This window comes from Ovis aries, chromosome 1 (genome assembly GCF_016772045.2).
Source record: "Ovis aries strain OAR_USU_Benz2616 breed Rambouillet chromosome 1, ARS-UI_Ramb_v3.0, whole genome shotgun sequence".
Taxonomy (NCBI): domain Eukaryota; kingdom Metazoa; phylum Chordata; class Mammalia; order Artiodactyla; family Bovidae; genus Ovis; species Ovis aries.
Window position 1 is genome coordinate 93,048,952 of NC_056054.1, and position 19,688 is coordinate 93,068,639.

The 19,688-nt window shown below is 46.4% G+C and overlaps 1 protein-coding gene across 1 annotated transcript in view; it reads right to left on the bottom strand.

Annotated features, from left to right (window-relative positions):
* CASQ2 (calsequestrin 2) overlaps positions 1-19,688 on the bottom strand; it is a 72,021-nt gene that overhangs the window by 11,922 nt on the left and 40,411 nt on the right. The window contains exons 6-8 of the mRNA XM_004002371.5: positions 14,815-14,945; positions 13,235-13,280; positions 6,555-6,609 (exon numbers count right to left, since the gene is read on the bottom strand). Of these exons, the coding sequence (XP_004002420.1) occupies positions 6,555-6,609; positions 13,235-13,280; positions 14,815-14,945 (232 nt within the window). The remainder of the gene's footprint in view (positions 1-6,554; positions 6,610-13,234; positions 13,281-14,814; positions 14,946-19,688) is intronic.

Below are 19,688 nucleotides of genomic sequence, written 5' to 3' on the forward strand. Positions count from 1 at the left end.
CAGTCCCAGCCGTGCCAGAAGCCAGGGCCTGTCTGGCAGACACACGTGTGTCTCAGACCCAGCAAGGGCCCCGCAGTAACAGGTCCAGGCCCTCTGCATGCTGCCCACCAGGCCCTCACACTGTCCTCCTGACCCATCCTCAGGGGCTGGCGGCGCACATCCCATAAATACGCTGAGAGACACCCCCGCCCCCACACTGCCCCCAGGTGCAGTTATGGGGCTCGGAGTCTCGCTCCTGGAGACAGGCCTAGGCTTGGGGAACCGGGCTGGATGGCCAAGTCCTGTGACTATTGCTTCTGGGGGAGGTGACACAAATAAGCAGGCATCACATGGCTCGCAGGTTGTGTCTGGACTTAGAAGACCCTGCACAGGTCACTTAACCTCTCTGGGGCTTCTATCTCCTCAACTGACAATGGAGAGAAAAGCTTCCCCATGACTTTGGGGGCACGTTGATAATCATGATACTACTGTTATCATGCCAGGCACTTGCAGAAGAGACTGCAAAGATTTTCCCTGTCTTCTTTCTCTCCCACTCCATCAGCATTTAATTCATGTCAAGTGTTCTTCACTGTGTTCATCCTTCATCAGCAAGAGGGCTCCTGGTGTCATTGGGCGGGTGTATCCTGTGTGCCCACAATGCATCAAACCCAGGGCCAGATGCCGGGACACAGAGGTGTGGAGGGCAGTCACCTGAGAGGTCTCCTCTCAAAGGCCCACTCAGTGTGTAAGCAGCAGCATGGTGTCTGAACCTGGGCCCTTTGGGAGCCGTGCAAGACAAAGTTGAGAGTGCATCCCTGACAAGTGAGCCACTCAGTCACCTGTTAGAGAGAGATGGGGGCCTTGGTATGGGCCCCACAGTCCTGAGCTGACCCCTGAGACATTAGCACACCCTATCACTCCTTACACAGCGCTCCTCTTCTCTGTCTTAGCTCTTGCGTGTGTGCATATGTGCTAAGTCACTTCAGTCGTGTCCGCCTCTTAGCAACTGTGGTCTATCAGGCTCCTCTATCCATGGGATTTCCCAGGCAAGAATACTAGAGTGGGTTGCCATGCCCTTCTCCAGAGGATCTTCCCGACCCAGGGATCGAACCCTCGTCTCTTATGCCTCCTGCATTGGCAGGTGGGTTCTTTACTACCAGCGCCACCTGGGAAGCCCGAGCTCTTGGGGCCTGGAACTGGTAGGCAAGGCAAAGGGTACAGGGGCAGAGGCAGCAGTTACAGTCCAGGGCTTGGGGCTGGACTGCCTGGGTTGGAATCCCAGTTCTACCACTGATTAGTCATGTGACTGAGGGATGCTGCTTAACGTCTCCATCCCTTTGTTTCCCTAACTGCATATCAGGGAAGATGATAATGACAGTACCTATTGCTTACAAGGGCTTCCCTGGTGGTGCAGTGGTAAAGAATCCGCCTGCAATGCAGGAGACACGGAAATGGCAACCCACTCCAGTAGTCTTGCCAGGGAAATTTTTTGGACAGAGGAGCCTGGTGGGCTACAGTCCATGGGGTCGCAAAGAGTCAGACACACTATTTAGTGACTGAACAGCGATGACTACCTATAAGCACAGGGCTGCTGTGAAGATGACATGTGCAGATATTTCAGTGCTTGGAACTATATTTAGCAAGAACTGCATTTTGAATTTGATCAAATTTAAATTTGGAAGCTCAATTAAGCAGTCAGTGCTCCTATTTGAGGCAACTAGTGTCAAAAACATTTTACAAGAAACTGAGGCTGTTGAAACTCAATTGGAACAAGGGCTTGGACCCTTGTACTCGGGGCCCCTCACTGGTTGTATACCATAGGCTCAGACAGCAGCCTCAATGCATCTCCAGCTTGTTAGTGCTAATGTCCCCAGTGCTCTTGGAGGATATCCATCCAGCATGAGCTCACATAGAAATGCCACTTTGTAACCCTTTAGTCCAGTGCTCTAAAGAAGACGTCAGCCTGATGCACACACCTCTGGGGGCGGCAGGGGAGATGGTTCCTTTTCACAACTGTCAAACAGTAGATCTGGCTGCATTCTGAGCACAAGAGCTGAGAGGAGGCTGCGGAAGAGGAAGCCGGGCAGCACCACAGGGCACTGGGCAAGACCAGAGAGCTGTAAAGGTCCTTTTCAGCCAGGCCTGCCTGCAGTCCCAACAGGGAGGAGAGCTCACCGCAGAGGAGAGCAGTTGTGCTCAGGGCCAGAGAGCAGGCAGGGTCTGCAATCCCTGAACACAAGCCCTCTACTGGGACTGTCAGAACTGCTGGGAGAGTCCTTGAGAGACTAGGTCACTCGGAGAGACCTTTATTACTGCTGCTGCTGAATAATCGTAGATTCCAAATCTGGGAGCATCAGTGGGGAGGAAGTTTTCTTCATTGATTGGGCTCTCAAGCTTCCAGGCAGCTCCTTTCTCCTCACTCCCTCTTATTTTTCTTGCTCTCTTGGCTCCCACCTCCCCCATCCCTTGTTCAGAGCCTGCAGCTGGCTGCGGCGACCCCAGGGAGGTAGTGTGGTCAGGTGGACAGTGCCCAAAGGAGCCATCCAGAAATCTAAACTCCTGTGCCTGCCATACCTCTAACCGTGCCATCTTGAGTGCTTCACTGAACTTCTTTGGGTCTTTTCAAATGTTGGAGGTGCAGAGGGTGGTGAAGGACAGCAGAGAGGAAGGAGGGCAGGCTAAACGGTCACTCAGACTCCACAGGGTAGTAATTCTGAGGGACGGATAGACACGAAGTAGGGCTTTGTGGTTCAGGGTGGGGCTAGGCACCCAGTCGGCGCTCAGCTTATCCAGCTCCACTGCTCCCCAGCAAGTCAGCTGCTCGGGGCCTCCTCGGCTTCATCAGTTGTAAAATGGAAATGAAAGTAGTACCTCCCACATGGGGTTACTTCATCTAAGAATACAATAAGTCACCATCATCCTCATCTTTATCAGAATCATGATGTAGTCAGAGGTCAAGAAAGCCTGCCAGAATTTGAATCTTGGCTTGAATACAGCAAGTGATTTGGGCAAGTCATTTAACCCTTAAGAATCACTTTTCTCATCTGATGCTGGGAGGACCATCATCATGCATATATCCCAGGGTGGCTTTAAGGACCAGATAGGACCACCTCCAGAAAGCTCACAGCACACTTCTCCAGACTCTTGGCTCTTTAAGAGAGCTGTATTATTTTCTTTGGTGAGTGGGTAGGGGTTTGGTTGGTGCAGTGGGCCATGCGGAGCTTGTTAGCAAGAGCAAGGCATATCAGGAAGTACTGTCTGGGTAGGAATGAAATTCCTAGTCCTGCAGTCAGGCCCCTCTGCCCTGGTTACACATCAGTGACCTGCAGTAATGACTGACTAGTCGCAGAGTCAGGGACTTTCACGGAAAAGCCTTTCTCTTTCCCAGCCCTGAGCGGGCCAGTCCCTTACCCCCTCCCTGAGGAAAGATGCTGTGAGCCCGTCCTCCCTCCCCAACCTCCACCCCCAGCGCATTTCTTCCAGCTTCCCAGTAACAAGCCCCAGCATGGGCTCCTGTGGGGCAAGACACGGCTTCGGGCCCAGGGATATTTGTGCAGGGAGGAGGTGGAAGTAGTTTCAGGAGCTTGATTCATTACAGCAGCAATCTCGGTCAAACAGGTTCCTGCAGCTTCTCCGAGGCCTCTTTGTTCCATTGTTCCAGAGAGCCAGACAGGCCTCCCCACAATCCTGGGAGGGGGCAGGGGGTGGGGAAGGAAGCCCCCTGGAATCTCGCCAGCAGGCTGCTGCTGATGGCCATTTCATCTCTGTTCACACAACACCGGGGATCCCATTCTGTTTGATTATAGCTTGTAAACCTTGGGCAACTGGCTTCTTTGCTATTTTCTTCTCCAGGAGCTGGGGGTAGCCAGAATTGTGGAAAAAAGCTGGAAACATACTGATATTTTTTTTGGACACAGATTAGGTTTTCTTGAAGAGTTTTCCCAAATCTCTAAGTCAATGATGGGAAAACTGGGACATGGGTGAACATTCCAAAAACTTAATGAAAAAAATTGGAAGGAAGCTTTCAGATAATTTGGAGCATAAATTTGTTTTTCATACAAAGGAATATTATTTGACTCTAAAAAGGAATGAATTATTGATACATACCACACACAGATGAATATGGAAAACATGATGGTAAGTGAAAGATGCTAGGTACAAAAGGCTGCATATTACATGACTTCATTTACATGAACTATCCAGAACAGTCAAATCCATAGAGACAGAAAGTGCATTGAGTTGTTGCCAGCGGGTGGAGGAAAAGGGAATAGGAGTGGCTGCTAATTGAGATGAGATTTTTTCGAGATGATGAAAGTGTTCTGGAATTAGATGGTGGTGATGTTTGCACAACTTTGTGAATATAGTAAAACTGCTGAATTGCACACTTAGAAAAGGTGAACCTTAGGGACTTCCATGGTGGCCCATGGCTAAGACTCAGTGCTCCCAGTGCAGAGGGCGGGTTCAATCCCTGGTCAGGGAACTAGATCCCACATGCTGCCACTAAGAGTTCGCACGTCACAACTAAGACCCAGGGTAGCCAAATACATAAATATTTAAAGAACAATGTATCTTATGATGTGTGGATTATACCTCAATTTTTAAAATTGCATGATAAAAACATCTGGGTTTCAGTTTGTAAGTAACTGTGGAGGCTGACACTGTTTTACCAAACAAACAAAATGCTGGTCAGATACTGAAGAGCTGGGCTCGGTCTCAGCCAGTCATCAGCATATCTAATTACCTGCTCACAGGTATTTATTCAGCACCTACTCTGTGTCAAGGCACGGACAAGAACCAGGTATATATTGATGAATGGGACAATCGTCCCCTCTTTGTGGCCTCCCACTAGCTCATTGTGCCCTCTTCTCTGACCCTCTACTTCCTTATCTGTCTTTATGAATGAATATATGAGAGGCTGAGGCAAATACCATACAAATGTGTCTTACCTGGAACAGTGGCTCCCAAACCCCACAGGGCATCAGCACTTGGCTCAGAGCTTGTTTCAGTCAGTCCCAGGTGGCTTGGTGGCACTGTCGGGTTGGGAAGCCCTGCCCAGGCACCTCACAACCTGGCTGCTTAGCCATCCTCAAGGAAGTTCCCTGCCTTCTCTGGTTGCGTTCTGGACAGTCCCAAGTCTTCCAAAACACACTTTAGAATCACCACTTACCCTTCCCTTTGGGAAACTTTATTTACAGAGCACTGCTGTAGGAATCCAGAATTTTACCACCTGCAAAATTAATTTTTCCTGCACTTCACTCTCCACTAGTGTTAAAAAGAGTGAAACCAGGAAAAACTGGACCAGGTTAACACCCATTTATAGGGTCATTTTGTACTTTAGGAATAAGCTGCTTGTTTTGCCCAGTTCTCATTATTTGGCGGAATATTTTCTATGAAGTTTCCCAAGCATAGACAATATTTTGCAGACCAAAGGACTCATAGTTGTTATTTTAAGGTAGGATTGTAATTCATATAGGCTAGATCACAACATTGGTAAATGAAGTTTAAATGTGAACAGAAGTTTACCTCCATCCCCCTATACACAGGGGCTTCCCTGGTAGCTCAGCTGCAATGCAGGAGACCCTGGTTCCATTTCTGGGCTGGGAAGATCCCCTGGAGAAGGGATAGGCTACCCACTCCAGTATTCTTGGGCTTCCCTGGTGGCTCAGACAGTAAAGAATCTGCCCGCAATGCAGGAGACCAGGGTTAGATCTCTGGGTTGGGAAGATCCCCTGAAGGAGGGCATGGCAAACCACTCCAGTTATTCTTGCCTGGAGAATCCCCATGGACAGAGAAGCGTGGCGGGCTACAGTCTTTGGGGTCGCAGAGTTGGACACGACTGAGTGACTAAGCACAGCACCCGCATACACATACACATCCTTAAACCTGGGATGTTTTAGCATCCTCCTCCGCAGTCCTTGGTGCTTCTTAACAGGCAGCTAGGCAGAATGAGGTTCATACTCACTTGTGCTGTGCTTAGTCGCTCAGTAGTGTCTGGTTCTTTGTGACCCCATGGACTGTAGCCTGCCAGGCTCCTCTGTCCATGAGATTGTCCAGGCAAGAACACTGGAGTGGGTTGCCATTTCCTTCTCCAGGGTCATACTCTCTTGCTGCTGCTGCTGCTGCTGCTAAGTCGCTTCAGTCATGTCCAACTCTGTGCGACCCCATAGACGGCAGCCCACCAGGCTCCCCCGTCCCTGGGATTCTCCTGGCAAGAACACTGGAGTGGGTTGCCATTTCCTTCTCCAATGCAGGAAAGTGAAAAGTGAAAGTCAAGTCGCTCAGTCGTGTCCGACTCTTAGCGACCCCATGGGCTGCAGCCTACCAGGCTGCTCCGTCCATGAGATTTTCCAGGCAAGAGTACTGGAGTGGGGTGCCATTGACTTCTCCGCGCTTAGCTGTGTGCACATTTGAATGTGGAATTATCCCTAACAAGCTACCTACCACCAGGGGGCGCGCGATACCTTGCGGTTGCGGAAGACCGGAAATGACGGAAGAGAGGGCGAGGGCTGACAAAGCATAGAGGTCAGTTTTGGCTTAAGGTGCGTAAGAGTGGGGATGAGGGTTAGGGTTCCTACCTGGGTCACTCCTCTCCGCAAATGCCACAATGTGGATTCCGTTCAAATCATCTTCCTGTGGGAGAGAAGAATCAAAGTTACTCTCTTGGGTGGAAAGATACCAGGGAGTGAGTCCCTGACAGACTCAGAGGCTGGAATGAAAATGGGAGGCGGTGGAGCGGGGTGGACGCAGGGGCACACATTCAGGAAGGGAATACCCATGAGCCGCGGGGAAGAAGACTGGAGTTTAATCAATGGGTTTGCAAGACAGGAAAACAGCAACCACACACAGACATTAGCATGAAAAGGGCCTCACTCGCGTGGGCTGGAGGATCCAGGAGAGCAGCAGTAAAAGGCAAAATGAGGAAGAATGTGAGTTTGGTTCATCAGGAGCTCCGAGAGCCACAAAGCATTCTGGACACAGCTCTGCGAGTGTGTGTGTCAGTGTGTGTTTCAAGAATTCACCGCCAGCAAATATAATCAAATACCAGATTATAGAAACTTCTGAATGCTGCCAACAGATCCTGAAACTGTCCTTAAACAGGTAGCAGATAAGACTATGAGATAAGTGAGGATGTGGGTCTGTTTTGTTCACACAAAAATCTACACCTGTGTAGTGCTTTTGTTAAAGACATCTCTTACTGAAGAAGCAGAACCTGTGTAGGGGGCGCTTTGCTGAGTGTGACCTCCCAAGTTGTTTCCTTGGGGTCCTTTCTGCTTGCCAAAGCAGGATAGATCCTGAGAGTGGGCAGCTGCAGGAAAAGTCTGGAATTTAGACTTAGGGAAAGTTGAGGGTGTGACAGGAGAAGTGTGTGTGGAGGCTGGGATGGAGTAGAGAATCTCGAGATAGTGTTTCAAATCCATGGGCAACCAAGTGCATCTCATGTTTCTATGTCCTGAGCAGAAAGGACCATATATGCACCTTGTGTCTCCTCTGCACTGATTATTCCTGCAGAAGGAGAAGGAGGAGCTTGGAGGGGCCCCTCTTATGAGAAATGTGAGCCTCAGGAGACCTGGAGAGGAAGCTGTGTGAGAATGGGGCGCCAGGGACAAATCTAAGTGAATATGATTATCGCTGACACCAGCAGAGGGATTCACTGGGTGCCCTGAATGTCATATTAGAATCATCCTAGGGAAAAAAAAAACTCCAGGCATCTCAAACCTCTCATGATCTCTGTTTCCATTTCAGTTGATTTTAATGCTGGTGCAATCCTATCTAAATGCTAATTTTTTTTCCTTTGAGTTTGGAATGGACAAAAACCTCCAAATGGTCTAAGAGAGATTACATGGAAAATATTATTATTAAAAACAAGAGAGTGGGCACTGCCATGGTCAGACTCTGGGGAATTGAATTTTACAGATACATGTGTGCACGCATACGTGAGGACAGGTTTATTACACAAATCTGACGGCAACCAGGAGGGGAGACTGAGCTTTCGCTGTTTTACATTTGCTATTATCGCCAGACAGAGCATCCTCATCAGTTCTCATTAGGCTACCCTGTGTCTCTGTCGCCTGTCATCAGTTGGAAGTAAGCAGTGTTAACTCTAGGAAGAAGGCTTCATTTCTGTATACCCTTCTACAGTGCATTTGGAAATTAGTTTTAGAATTAAAAATCCACATTAATTTGCTAAGAAGTTGTTCTTAATATGGCTGTCACTCCCCAGGCCTGAGATGGCCCTTGGATGAAGAACCATAACGCAGAGAAAGCGCCTCTTTCTTTATGGATCTCAAAGATTCAGCACGCAAACCTATATTGAATACCTGCAAAGAGGCAGTTGCTTCTCAGTGCCAGGTATTTTCAGTAATAAGCTCACAGAGCAAGAATCCATGGTCAGGCCGGTAAGTCAGGGCTCCTCAGTGTGAATCCAATGTGTAAGGTGGGGGAAGAGCCAAGCTGACCATCCACCGGCCTGAGAACACCCCAGGGGCTTTCTGTGAACCCCACAGCCTTTGCTGTGCAGATCACGCAGTTAGTCATCACATTACCTTGAAAATAACCTTTTTAATTGCGCAAATCTCTCTCAACTTGATGGCAGGCTCTCTGAAGGAAGGGATTATGGCTTAAAATAATAATGATGGTGAAAATGGCAACAATGATATTTGCCACTTGCCACACAATGCATCAGTACTTTGTAAATACAATATTTCTGAATCTCAAAGTCTGATTCCTATATAAGGCCTCAAGAATTGAGTGACTTACCTAAAGCCGTGGAGATGGCACATGACACAACTGGCATTCAAGCCAGCTCTGTCTGACCCCAAAGTCCACTCCTTCTCTTTCTCAATGACGGGGTCCCAAATAGGCCACTGTGACATAAAGCTGTTTTGGCTGAAGGCATCTGAATTCCTGAAATGTTTTAACTGCCTAAAAGCAGAGCCTCCCCAAGAACTCCGTTGTCATCACTCAGACAGACATTATCACAAAATTATCGTTATCTGCCATCTAGTCTCCTAAGGGCCCATTTATCTTCAAAAAAGTCATTTTCTTCTCCCAGAAGTGCTTCTCTGCCCCCCACCCCACCCCCATTCCCCATTAAGATGGTGTATAAGCCCCTCCTTGAGTCACGTTTCTCCCATGCATGAATAGCTGATTAAATCTGTGGTTTTTTCCTTTTGCCAATCTGTCGTTTATCAGTTTAATTTGCAGGCCCTAAGAAATAGACCTAAGAGGGTAGAGGAAAAATTTTCCTCTCTGACATTCCCAACAAGAGAGAGAATGGGCTCTGCTAATCTCTTGTCTCTCCACAGGCTTTGCAGATGTTGCAAATGCTGGTCGGTAGCTCTTTCTTAAGTTGAAAGAGCCCAGGGAGGGGCTTTTAGGCCAAGTGTCTGAGCACCAGATCCCCCAAAGAAGCGGAAATTTGGGAGTTACTTTGATGACTCCCTTAGTGTAGATTTGTCATAACAGCAAACATACTGGGCTGACATACCAGGCTGGGGTTCTATTATTATTGGGACTGTTTCATCTACTCAACCCTGAATTCCTAAGGACAGGACAGCAATGCTTATTTTTATAACATGATTAGCACAATGTAATAGGTTCTTCTTAATGTCTGTTGAATTTTTTAATAAGAAGAGTATAGTGATAAAAATCTTACATACCTCTTGAAGAAAATTGGCAAATATTAGAGATACCAAGGAAAAGGAAACATCAGTTACCCACCAATCAGATATTACCATTGTTCATATTTAACTCTGTTTCCTTCTAGTCTCTGTTGACTGTTTGCTCTCATGTTGAATGAAGAGATGCAAAGAGAAGAAAAATAGTTAAAACTGTCAGATTCCCTAACTAACGGGCAATCAGTGATGTAGGGGTTCACTGGAGGAGATCCCTGGCCCCCTCTGGGAATGACTTGCCTATTGCAACTAAAGGAAGATTCTTTCAGAAAGAACTAGTGAGTCCCAATTTCTGTGGGCTTTTGCCAAGGACTGTGACTGACAACTGGCCAGGATGGAGGGCTGGTGGGGAGGTGGAGTCTTAAAGCAGAGGGACAAGTCAGCATTGAGTCTGGACATTCATTGAATATTCTAAGTAAATAAATAAATAGCTATCTGATTTACACACAGCAAATATTACTAGGTACCAGTATTTTGGAAATCATAATTCATATTTTCTGTGATTTACTGCTGTAAAAACCTGTACAGTTGGGGAGAGAAGCCAGTCAAAGGTTGCTTTAGCCCTACCTAGTTTTTCTATTTTATTTAAATATCTTGCAATGTCTAAGCAAGTGGGTGTTGAAGATCAAGATTTTGAAGTTCACAAATTGGTCACTTTCCCCAGCCTGTGCAGTGTAAGTTGCTGTGGGCAAATAGCCCCTGAAAGTGGGTACATGTGGATGGGATAGGGACCAAGTGGCTTCCCCAAGGTCCTTCTGACAGTCTGATTTCTGCTTCTCTTTCAGGATGTGAAGATAACCCTGGGTGGCCTGTCCTGCCCTCTCTCCCTAGTTGGAGACTTGGATGAGGGGCTGGCTAGGGCTTCTGGGGATGTCATATGGATATTACATGATGGGGTGTTGGAAAGGACTAAACCCCTCTGGTTGCCCTTTTCTCTGCCTGGTTGAATTCAATACACAGCCCCTTTCCAATTAGAAAGCAGTTGAATATATACTAATGTGGAAAGTATAAGCCATCACTTTTATTTTATAGTATAGCAAAAGCTATAACTTATTCATTAAGTGAAAAGAAAGCAGAGACTGGGTTATAGTGAAGTCAGACAGCAAACTTCCTTTCTGAATATCTGCCTCTGATATGGGAGAGGGAGCATTTCTTCAGAGCAGTGTGCAGGGGGGTGATTTGAGAGGTGTCCATGATCAGAAGGAGGGGGCAGGACTCTCCTACAGTGGTGGTGTGGTTTTGGGTGTGATACTGCTCTGTCGGTAAGGAAAGGCCTGAGAGAAGGGTTCTACAATTTTGCAGTGTTTCCCTTCCAGGAGCCTAGAGACTTATCTCTTAAGAATGAACAAAATAAGAATTAAAGGCATAGCTGAACAGAACAGTAATAATCACTCTCGATTTGAAATAGTACTTGTCTCATGAAAGACAAAGACAGACCAACAACCTATTTCAAATTAAAGGCAACTAAAAAAACATAGCAGTCAAACACAAGCCTCGGATCAAGGTTTGGATCCTGCGCCAGGAAAAAAATGTTTTCTCTTGCTATAAAGGCTACTAGTGACGACTGGTCAATTTAAATGTGGAATTGTGTTAGTATTAACGTCCTGATTTGGATAAGCATACTGTGATTATGTGGGCGTCCCAGGTGGCACTAGTAGTAAAGACCCTGCCTGCCAATACAGGAGACGCAAGAGACTCTGGTTTGATCCCTAGGTAGGGAAGATTCCCCGGAGAAGGGCATGGCAACCCGCTCCAGTATTCATGCCTGGAGAATCCCATGGACAGAGGAAACTGGCGGGCTAAGGTCCATAGGGTTACAAAGAGTTGGATACGACTGAAGCAATTCTGCATGCCTGCATACACTGATTATGTAAGAAAAAGTTCTTGTTTTTATACAACTTCTGAAGTGTTTAGGAGCAAAAGGGAATTGGGTCTGCTATTTACTCCCAAACAGTTCAGAAAAATTCTATATCAAGAGAATGTGATAAAGCCAAACGTTAACACTTGGGGAATCTGGGTAAAGAGGTCATGGAATTTGTTGTGCTGTTTTTTTATAAGTCTGAAATTGTTTTAAGTGAAAGGTGGGAATATTTTTAAAAAGGAATATTATTTTTAAAGCATTGTTATACCCTTTTTTAAAAAAAAATTTTAAAATCCAATAACAAGACCTCCTAAATGTTAAATTTTTGAAAGGTTTAAATGTTAGGAAAAGATGTTTCTATTGTGCTGTGTTGCTGTTAAATAATCCACTCCTCCAGACTGAATTATTTGCCTTTGGTGTGAAACGTTTGTTTTACCTTCAGATATCCAAAGAAGTTACATGCCAGTAAAACAGAGAGTGTCAAGTTACTCCATGATTCTGTTCATCTGTCGCTTTAGACTCTGAACTAGAGAATTAATAAACACATGCTTCCATGTTAATCTCTTTCTCCCTACCACCAACCCTTCTCTCCCTCTCCACCAAAATGTTGCCTTATGGGGGCATGGTCCACTCTAGGATATATGCTGGAGAAAACAAGAGATTTGGTTCCAGGTGATCTAAATTTAAGTCCCCAGATCTAATGCTTATTGGTTATATATCTTTGAGTAATTGACTCCCCTGGTGGCTCAGACGGTAAAGCGTCTGCCTGCAACGCGGGAGACCCGGGTTCGATTCCTGGGTCGGGAAGATCCCCTGGAGAAGGCCCTGGAGAAGGAAATGGCAATCCACTCCCGCACTCTTCCCTGGAAAATCCCATGGATGGAGGCGCCTGATAGGCTACAGTCCACGGGACCCGCAAAGAGTCGGACACGACTGAGCGACTTTACTACAACTGATTTAATCTGTGCGATTGTCAGTTTTTCTAGGAAGCTAAAATACTATTTGTTCTATGTCACTTTCCAGAACTGTTGAGAGATCCAAGTAAAGGAGCACATGAAATGCTTTGAAAAAAGCTTCACAGACTTTGGTTGTTACTGTTTACTCAATTTTGTATAAAGCCGGGGTGGGGTGGGGGTGTGTATCTTCAAGGCCCTCTTTATAATGCTAACCCACCTGACATATTGTCTGTGACACAGATCTCGGAGACAATCTGACTTGGCACTTTTCAGTGCCCTGAGTTGGTATTTACAAAAACAGCTACCACGCACTAATGGAGTACCTACTGTGTCTGGGTTCTTCATACCTTTCATCCCTACAATAAGCCTGATTTTAGACACAGGAGCTAAAGCTCAGAAAGGCCACATGATTTAAGGTAGGACACAAAGCTAATAGGTGGCAGATTCTGAACTTGAGCCCAAGTCTGAAATGCGTGGTCTGAGCTGCTTCTACCTGTGACCTTGGGTTTCTGGTGGCCACTGAATAAAAGCCAGTAGTCACTCTAGGAAATGAGCTCAGAGATACAGTAGTTTTGCCTCGTGGCCAGCGCAGGGGAACAGAGTTGTAACTCAGTGTGACACTGTCCACATGTCAAATTCTCCACCACCCCAGACACCCACTCCAGGCAAATAAGACTTGGTTTGAGGTTTGGAACTCAAAGGGGTATTCCTCTTGGGGAATGTACTCATCTCTACAAGGCAGAAAGAGTTTGCCACTTTCTTACCCATGTTTCAAACATATCTTCTGGGCGCAGGCGACGTAGAGTGGGTCTGGGGAAAAAAAAAAAGAGGATAAACTTCCTTGAATAGAGATAACTTCAGCTGACACCAAAGCCCCAGCACAGTGAAATGTAGGATGAGATGTTGGTTCACTTTCCCAAGTCCTACATACTTGTTTTCTCTCTTAAGGAAAGAGCAGATCGACCCTGTTGTGTGTGACTCAGAGCTGGGCCTAAAGGCTTCCCATAGGCCCATTTGAGCCCAAGGTTATAAAGTCTATCACAGAAAATGGGTCACAGGGAATGGGGTCAGCTTATGCCCAGGCCAAGAAGCCTTTTCCCTTCTCACTGATAGGGGACACTCCTGAGAACCCTGAGCAGGCCCAGAATCAGGAGACCCAGGAGAGGAAACAGCCCAGAGCTACAGGAGTTTTATCACCAGGGTGATCCATCAAAAGCCCTTGAGGGGTGTTTGGAGGAGCAGGTTGGATCTATCTTTTGCTCATAGTTTCACTTCTTTTTGAATGTGGGCAAATACTGTTAGCTTGTTGGTATTTATTCATCCAAGTGCTGCTTCCCTGTGGGGACCAAGGCCGACCCAGTGATGGAGTCATTATGCTCCACGTTCAGTGAGCCTGTGTGACCGTGAGGAGGTGGGTAGATGAGGCGGTAAGCCCACCACCATGTTCCATGTGCTGCTATTGTCTCTCCTTAAGAGCTGGGGTCAGCGGACTATCACTGGTGGGTCCAGTCTCCACGTTCAGTGAGCCTGTGTGACCGTGAGGAGGGAGGGCTTGGGTGGATGAGGCAGTAAACCCACCACTGTGTTCCGGTTTCTAGTATTGTCTCTCCCTTAAGAGCCGAGGTCAGCAGACTACATACGGATGGAGGGGCCAATCCAGCCAATGGCTCCTGTTTTTATAAATAAACTTCTGTTGGGACACAGCCACACACATTTGTTTACATATGGCCCATGACTGTTTGCTCACTACGACGGTGGAATTGAGTGCTTGCAGCAGAGACCATCTGGCCCACAAAGCCTGCAATATTTATTTTCTGGCCCTTTACAAAAAAAGTATGCTGATCCATGTTAGTGCTAATGGTATCAAATACTCCTCTCCCAGAAGTTCTATGCACAAAATGTTCATCCTTGACTTCGTTACTTAACTACCCTGAGCCCAATTCCTTGATCTGTAAAATTCGGATGTAATTTGTTATATCCCCCATAATGTTGAAGATTAGGTAAAATCGCTTCCCAAAGCACCTGGCATCATACTTTAGGATGCTAACATTAAATCACTGTCATTATCATTGTGGAATTTTACTTGTGACATCTTACTCTATGAGGTGATTTCTTCACTGCGGGGAGGTGGTCTAACCTTGTTTGCAAATGTAAACCCATATTCAGAAAATGTGGCCACTGATCAATGACCAGCAAAGCCACACTGCTGAGTTCAGTTCTGCTGGGGTACTAACTCCAGGTTGTTGCTCTTGGGGGTCTGAAATGCTGGGACTGAGAGGCTTGTCCCCATCCCCCAGGCCCTGGATCACCCCTGCTGCCACTCCCTGCATGCCATCTGGGGCACCTTTGGTGCTCTTTCACAAACTCCACGAGCTCCTCTTCTGTGTAGGGTTTGTCAGGGATGGCAATGGGCTCTTCCATAAATGGCTCGTAGAAGTCAACCTCATTCATCTTCAAGGACAATTTCTTTGCAACCTGTAACAATTAGAAGCAACACAATAGTTTCCTTGAACAGCAGTCTAGAGTAGCAGTGGGCTGTCCAGCGACAAGTGTGTGTGTTCTCTGCAAAAGACATGGGAGCGTATGTGTGGTTTTAACTTAAATGGTGAGATGATAGGAACTCAACACCTAGGCCTGGCTGGACCCACCTCCTTTTGTGATCAAAGGACAGATAGGAAAAATCCTCTCTGGCAGATGAGATCCAGTCAGGGCCAGAGAGCAGTCAGAATGGAAGGTGGGAAATTTAATTCCATAATCACCATCACTGAACTGTGTTTGCCAGGGCCTGGAGGAGGAAGCAAATGTCAGCAGATCATGTTCAGTGTCCTGGGATGCATGGATTTAATTGAACCGATTTTGATAGACCAGGCAGTTGATGGAAACCATGGAAAGCACACAGGTACTCAGAATCAGAGGCCAACCCATTAGTCTGTCCCCGATCAGCTCATAAACTGTAATTACTATTTCGGTTGGAGCATTGGCCCGAGGCTGTCTCTCAGTCCTGGGTGTGTCTGATGGTTTCTGAGGCTCTGGAAACTGCCTGGTTGGTTACCTGTCAGAAGGTGACCTGCCATCCTGGTTTGTCCAGGGTGGAGGGGTTTCCCAGGATTCAGACTTTCAGTGCTCATGCTGGGAGAGTACCCAGCAGGCGAGGCTGGGTGGCTCACCCTGTGTCAAATAGAAAGCATGGAGAGCCAGCCTATAGACTGGGAGCTGTGTGCTCTTTTGATTAACATGGCTGTGCAGCCTGGTCAGGGCAGAATGGTTGCTGTGTTCACCGGCAGAGCTGCTGAATTCACATCTCCTTTTGTGAAATGATTCGAGAGGCTTGGAATGTGCAACGCTCTGTAGAAAACCAAATGCCATTCTTTTCGAGTTCAGAGCTGTGGTCCCAGAAAGCACAGGGATGAACAGTGGTTCCCTTGAAGCTAAAGAGGAATTGCCTAAGAGCTGACGCCCCGTGGTGGTAACCAACGGTGCAGAGGCCCAGGGCAGCCATGACTAAGTGGGGAGGGGGAGGAACTGGGTGTTACGTAAGCGGTTACACAAGGAGGTCCATTCTGAGCCAACACTGCTATCCCTATGGCTTTTGTCATCACTTGCTATTAATTCCGGGTCACTGTATTCCAAAAGGACGTGTTTTAAGGACTTAAGGGAAAGCAACACCCACATGCTACTCAAGAGCTAATAAAAACAGCTGTGTTAAGAGCCAAAGTCTGTCAAAGAGATTTAATGGTGATGTTGATTTTGCTTTAAGGGACAAAAAGGTGTGGGGTTTTCTCTTTTTTCCCCTCTTCTATGGTATGGGAGTGGTGTGGATGATGGGGTGGGGAGTGTGGTTAGGGGAAAGGGGAGGAAAGAGCAACCATACAACCATGGGTTGGGTTTACACACAGTTCTTCACAAAGCTGGGCCCTCGCAGAATGAGCTTGAAAATGACATTGGATTCTGGTTTTCTGAGTTCACCTACCACATATCTTAGGAACCAGGAAACTGTGTTTGTAGGTGACGACCAGATGAACAAAAACGAATCATAGCAAACACATGGAGTGCTTGCTGTGTGCCAGTTACTGTTGCAAAGTGTTTTAAGTTGATTACTTTATGAATCTCCACTTTGACTGTACGAGGTCGGAGCTATTATTATACTTATTTTACAAATGATGAGCTTGAGGCACAATTTGAGGATGAATTGTTCAAGTGGAGTGTTCTGAACTGCCAATTTGCCTCCATTCCAACTTTTCATTTCATTTCCTTCCAAATTACCTTTTCCTTGACATTGTACAGAAAGGAATGTATACTCCTTTAAATATCAGATTGGCACTGCGCATGGTGTAGGGAGATGTCTCCTTATTCCTCTTGTAACAGGTTCTCATCAACTCACCCGCAGATCAGCCTACCAGCATGAAGGCTTCCGGAAGGTGAGAAGCAGCTCATCACACCCTCCGTTAAGGTAAACAGTGGAGATGCACCTGTGTGTGTGAGTGTGTGTGTGTGTAAGGATGTGCAGTGTTAAGACCATGAGTGTGAAGTTGGAATATGATGTTTGTAAGTTTAAATCTCGGGCACTCTGAGCAGAATTTTCTAGAGGCCAATATCCCCTATATAGGCCCGTTCTCTATATCCCCGTCACTACCATAGAATTTTCTCATCTTGAATCTCAGATAATTCCTTCCTTTTCCTTTCAGTTGTATCTTAGATGGTAAAGACTGAAGGAAGCTTGCCTGATTGAGGCACTGATTGATTCTTCAATAAATATTTAGTGAGGCCGACTATATCCAAGGGACCCAGACCTGTTTCATGGATGGTACCATTAAATAAGAATGGATTTTACTATTAAAATCTGAGGAGATTCAATCATGAATTCTTTTGTCTTTTTTTTTTTTATTAGTTGGAATGGAGTTTGCCAAGGCAAGAAGATTATAAAGTACAGTGGCCATTCTTCTGACATTTGTACGTGTATAAATCTTGATAACATATGCTTTTCCACAAGTTAGCAAGCCATTTCGGTTGTTGCAGATGAAACCAACTCAATGAATTTAGGTCTTCTCAACATCTGTCTTCTCTGTCAACTTTGTTTAGAGAATCACAGCTTCTTTTGGCCCAAAATGGTTCAAACAAACGATTTTGCTTCTCACTGTTTTACTCCAAGAAAATAATAGGTCAGTGGGAGATGGCAAGAGATAATTAGAACTGACATTTTTCAAGCTGCGAGGTGCCATAGAGTGGGCGCCATCCCCAGTCCTCTGACTCTTTTTCCATTTGCTTCAGGCAGGTTGGGCCCTTGTGTGGCTTGATACAGAATCAAGATCCATTGATCAGTGCTGGTCCCAAACCTGTGTGCCAGCTAAAATCTCCCAGGGAGCTCTTAGAAAATGCATATTTCTGGGTCTGGACATAATGCTAAAAAAACCCCAAATTTCCAGGTGTGAGCTCCAAGAACCAAGGTTTTCAAAAGCTCCTTGGGGCCTACCAACATGCAGAGTGGTTGGAAACTGGTAAACTCCCAGATCTACATGAGCAGCCCTGATATCTCATCCTCAGTACAGTTCTCCAACTCTTATATGTATTTAATGTAATATATTTATTGGTTTGTCTACTTACTTTGTGTCTTCCCATCTTCTCCTTCCCCCAGCACATACTAAACTCTAAATCCTACAAGGAGAGAAATCTGATTTGCTCAGTGTTGTGCCCCTGGCATCTGGAACAGTGGCTGGCACATAACAGGCCCTCAATAAACGCTTGCTAGGTGGGTGGATGAATAAATAAATGAAAGATCCTTGCAGTTGAATGTCTTCCCAACTTGTAGAAATTAGAGCTCAGACCCCGTCTTATGTTCCTCAATAGATTCTTCTTCCTAGATTTCCTGGTGTTTTCAGTAGCTTTACAGTCTTTACTGTCCCAAAGCAGAGACTTGCAATCTTAAGCTGTTTGTGTGTCTTCTCTTGTCTTTCTCTCCATCTCAACAGTGGCCAGGTCCCCTTGTCATCTCAACCTCTGCCACTTGGTTCTTTATCTTTGGGACTGTATTAAGGTTTCCTGGACCCTTGCCTATCCTGGCTTCAAACCTCTATAAAGCCCCTCCCTTTCCAGATCCCTCTGGCATTCCCTGCGGTGGAGTGTCTCACCAACAGGCCCTTCTGCCCACTTCTTCTGCTCTGGCACCCCCTGCTGGGCACCAGTGAGGCTTAGACTGGGGACAGCTGTGCCTCCTGGACCTTACCGTTCCCCCCACTCTGCAACTGATGACTATAAATTCTTAAATACCTTATGGCATGATCAAGACTGCCCAGCGCCACAGCTCCTCCTTCTGTGTTCTATATGGAGGTAGAGAGTATGTCTTTTTATAAATGTCATAAAATCCCACAGGGCTACGTGACAGGGGCACTTGTGACTCAGTGTCTTTCAGAGTTTTTAGTGAAGAGCCCTGTGAGTTTTTAGTTATAGCCTGACCTCACCTTCATGGGCCACATATGGTTGGGCTGGAAGGCACAGCTAAAACCAGACACTACCCTGAGTTTAGCATTGGACCAGCCTTCTAGGAACTGAGGCCTTCCTGCTTGGCCAAGCTTATCTGTCTGACCGTCTTCCTTCAGATGAGTTCTTACCCAGGAGCTTCCGTATTCCCTCCCAGCCCATTATAACCAAACGAGAGTGATGAATTTCCTTTATGCTTCTCTGGGCCTCCCCTTCGCTACTAATACTCCCCTCCCAGTCTCCCTTCGCCTGGGCTTAGATGACTGCCTCTTCTTAACAACAGTACTGGCTCACACTTACTGAACGTTTACTATGTGCCAGATGGCAGCTTAGTGTTGACATGTTTTGTTTCTTTCTCTTGAGAGCAGTAGGACAGAGCATTTGACTTTGAAGTCAGGCTGACCTACTAACTATGTGACCATGAGCAGAGCTATTTTGTCTCTCCATGCCTTGGTTTCATCTTCCATGGATTGAGAATCCTAATTCCTCTTATACAGGAGTGTTGAGAGGATTAAATGAGAAAACCTACACAAAGCTCTTAGCACGAAGCTTGACACATTAAAAGTACTTAATAAATGATAGTTATTATTCCTTTTGATATTCTTGTTCCAGCTGTCTCCCAGCTCTAATCCACACAATTAGGGTACGCATTCTTCAAGTTTGGATTGTATTACTTATAGAGCTCTCTTCTGGATTATAGGCTTGCAGACAGGGGGCATACCCATAGAAGTGGTTATGTATATA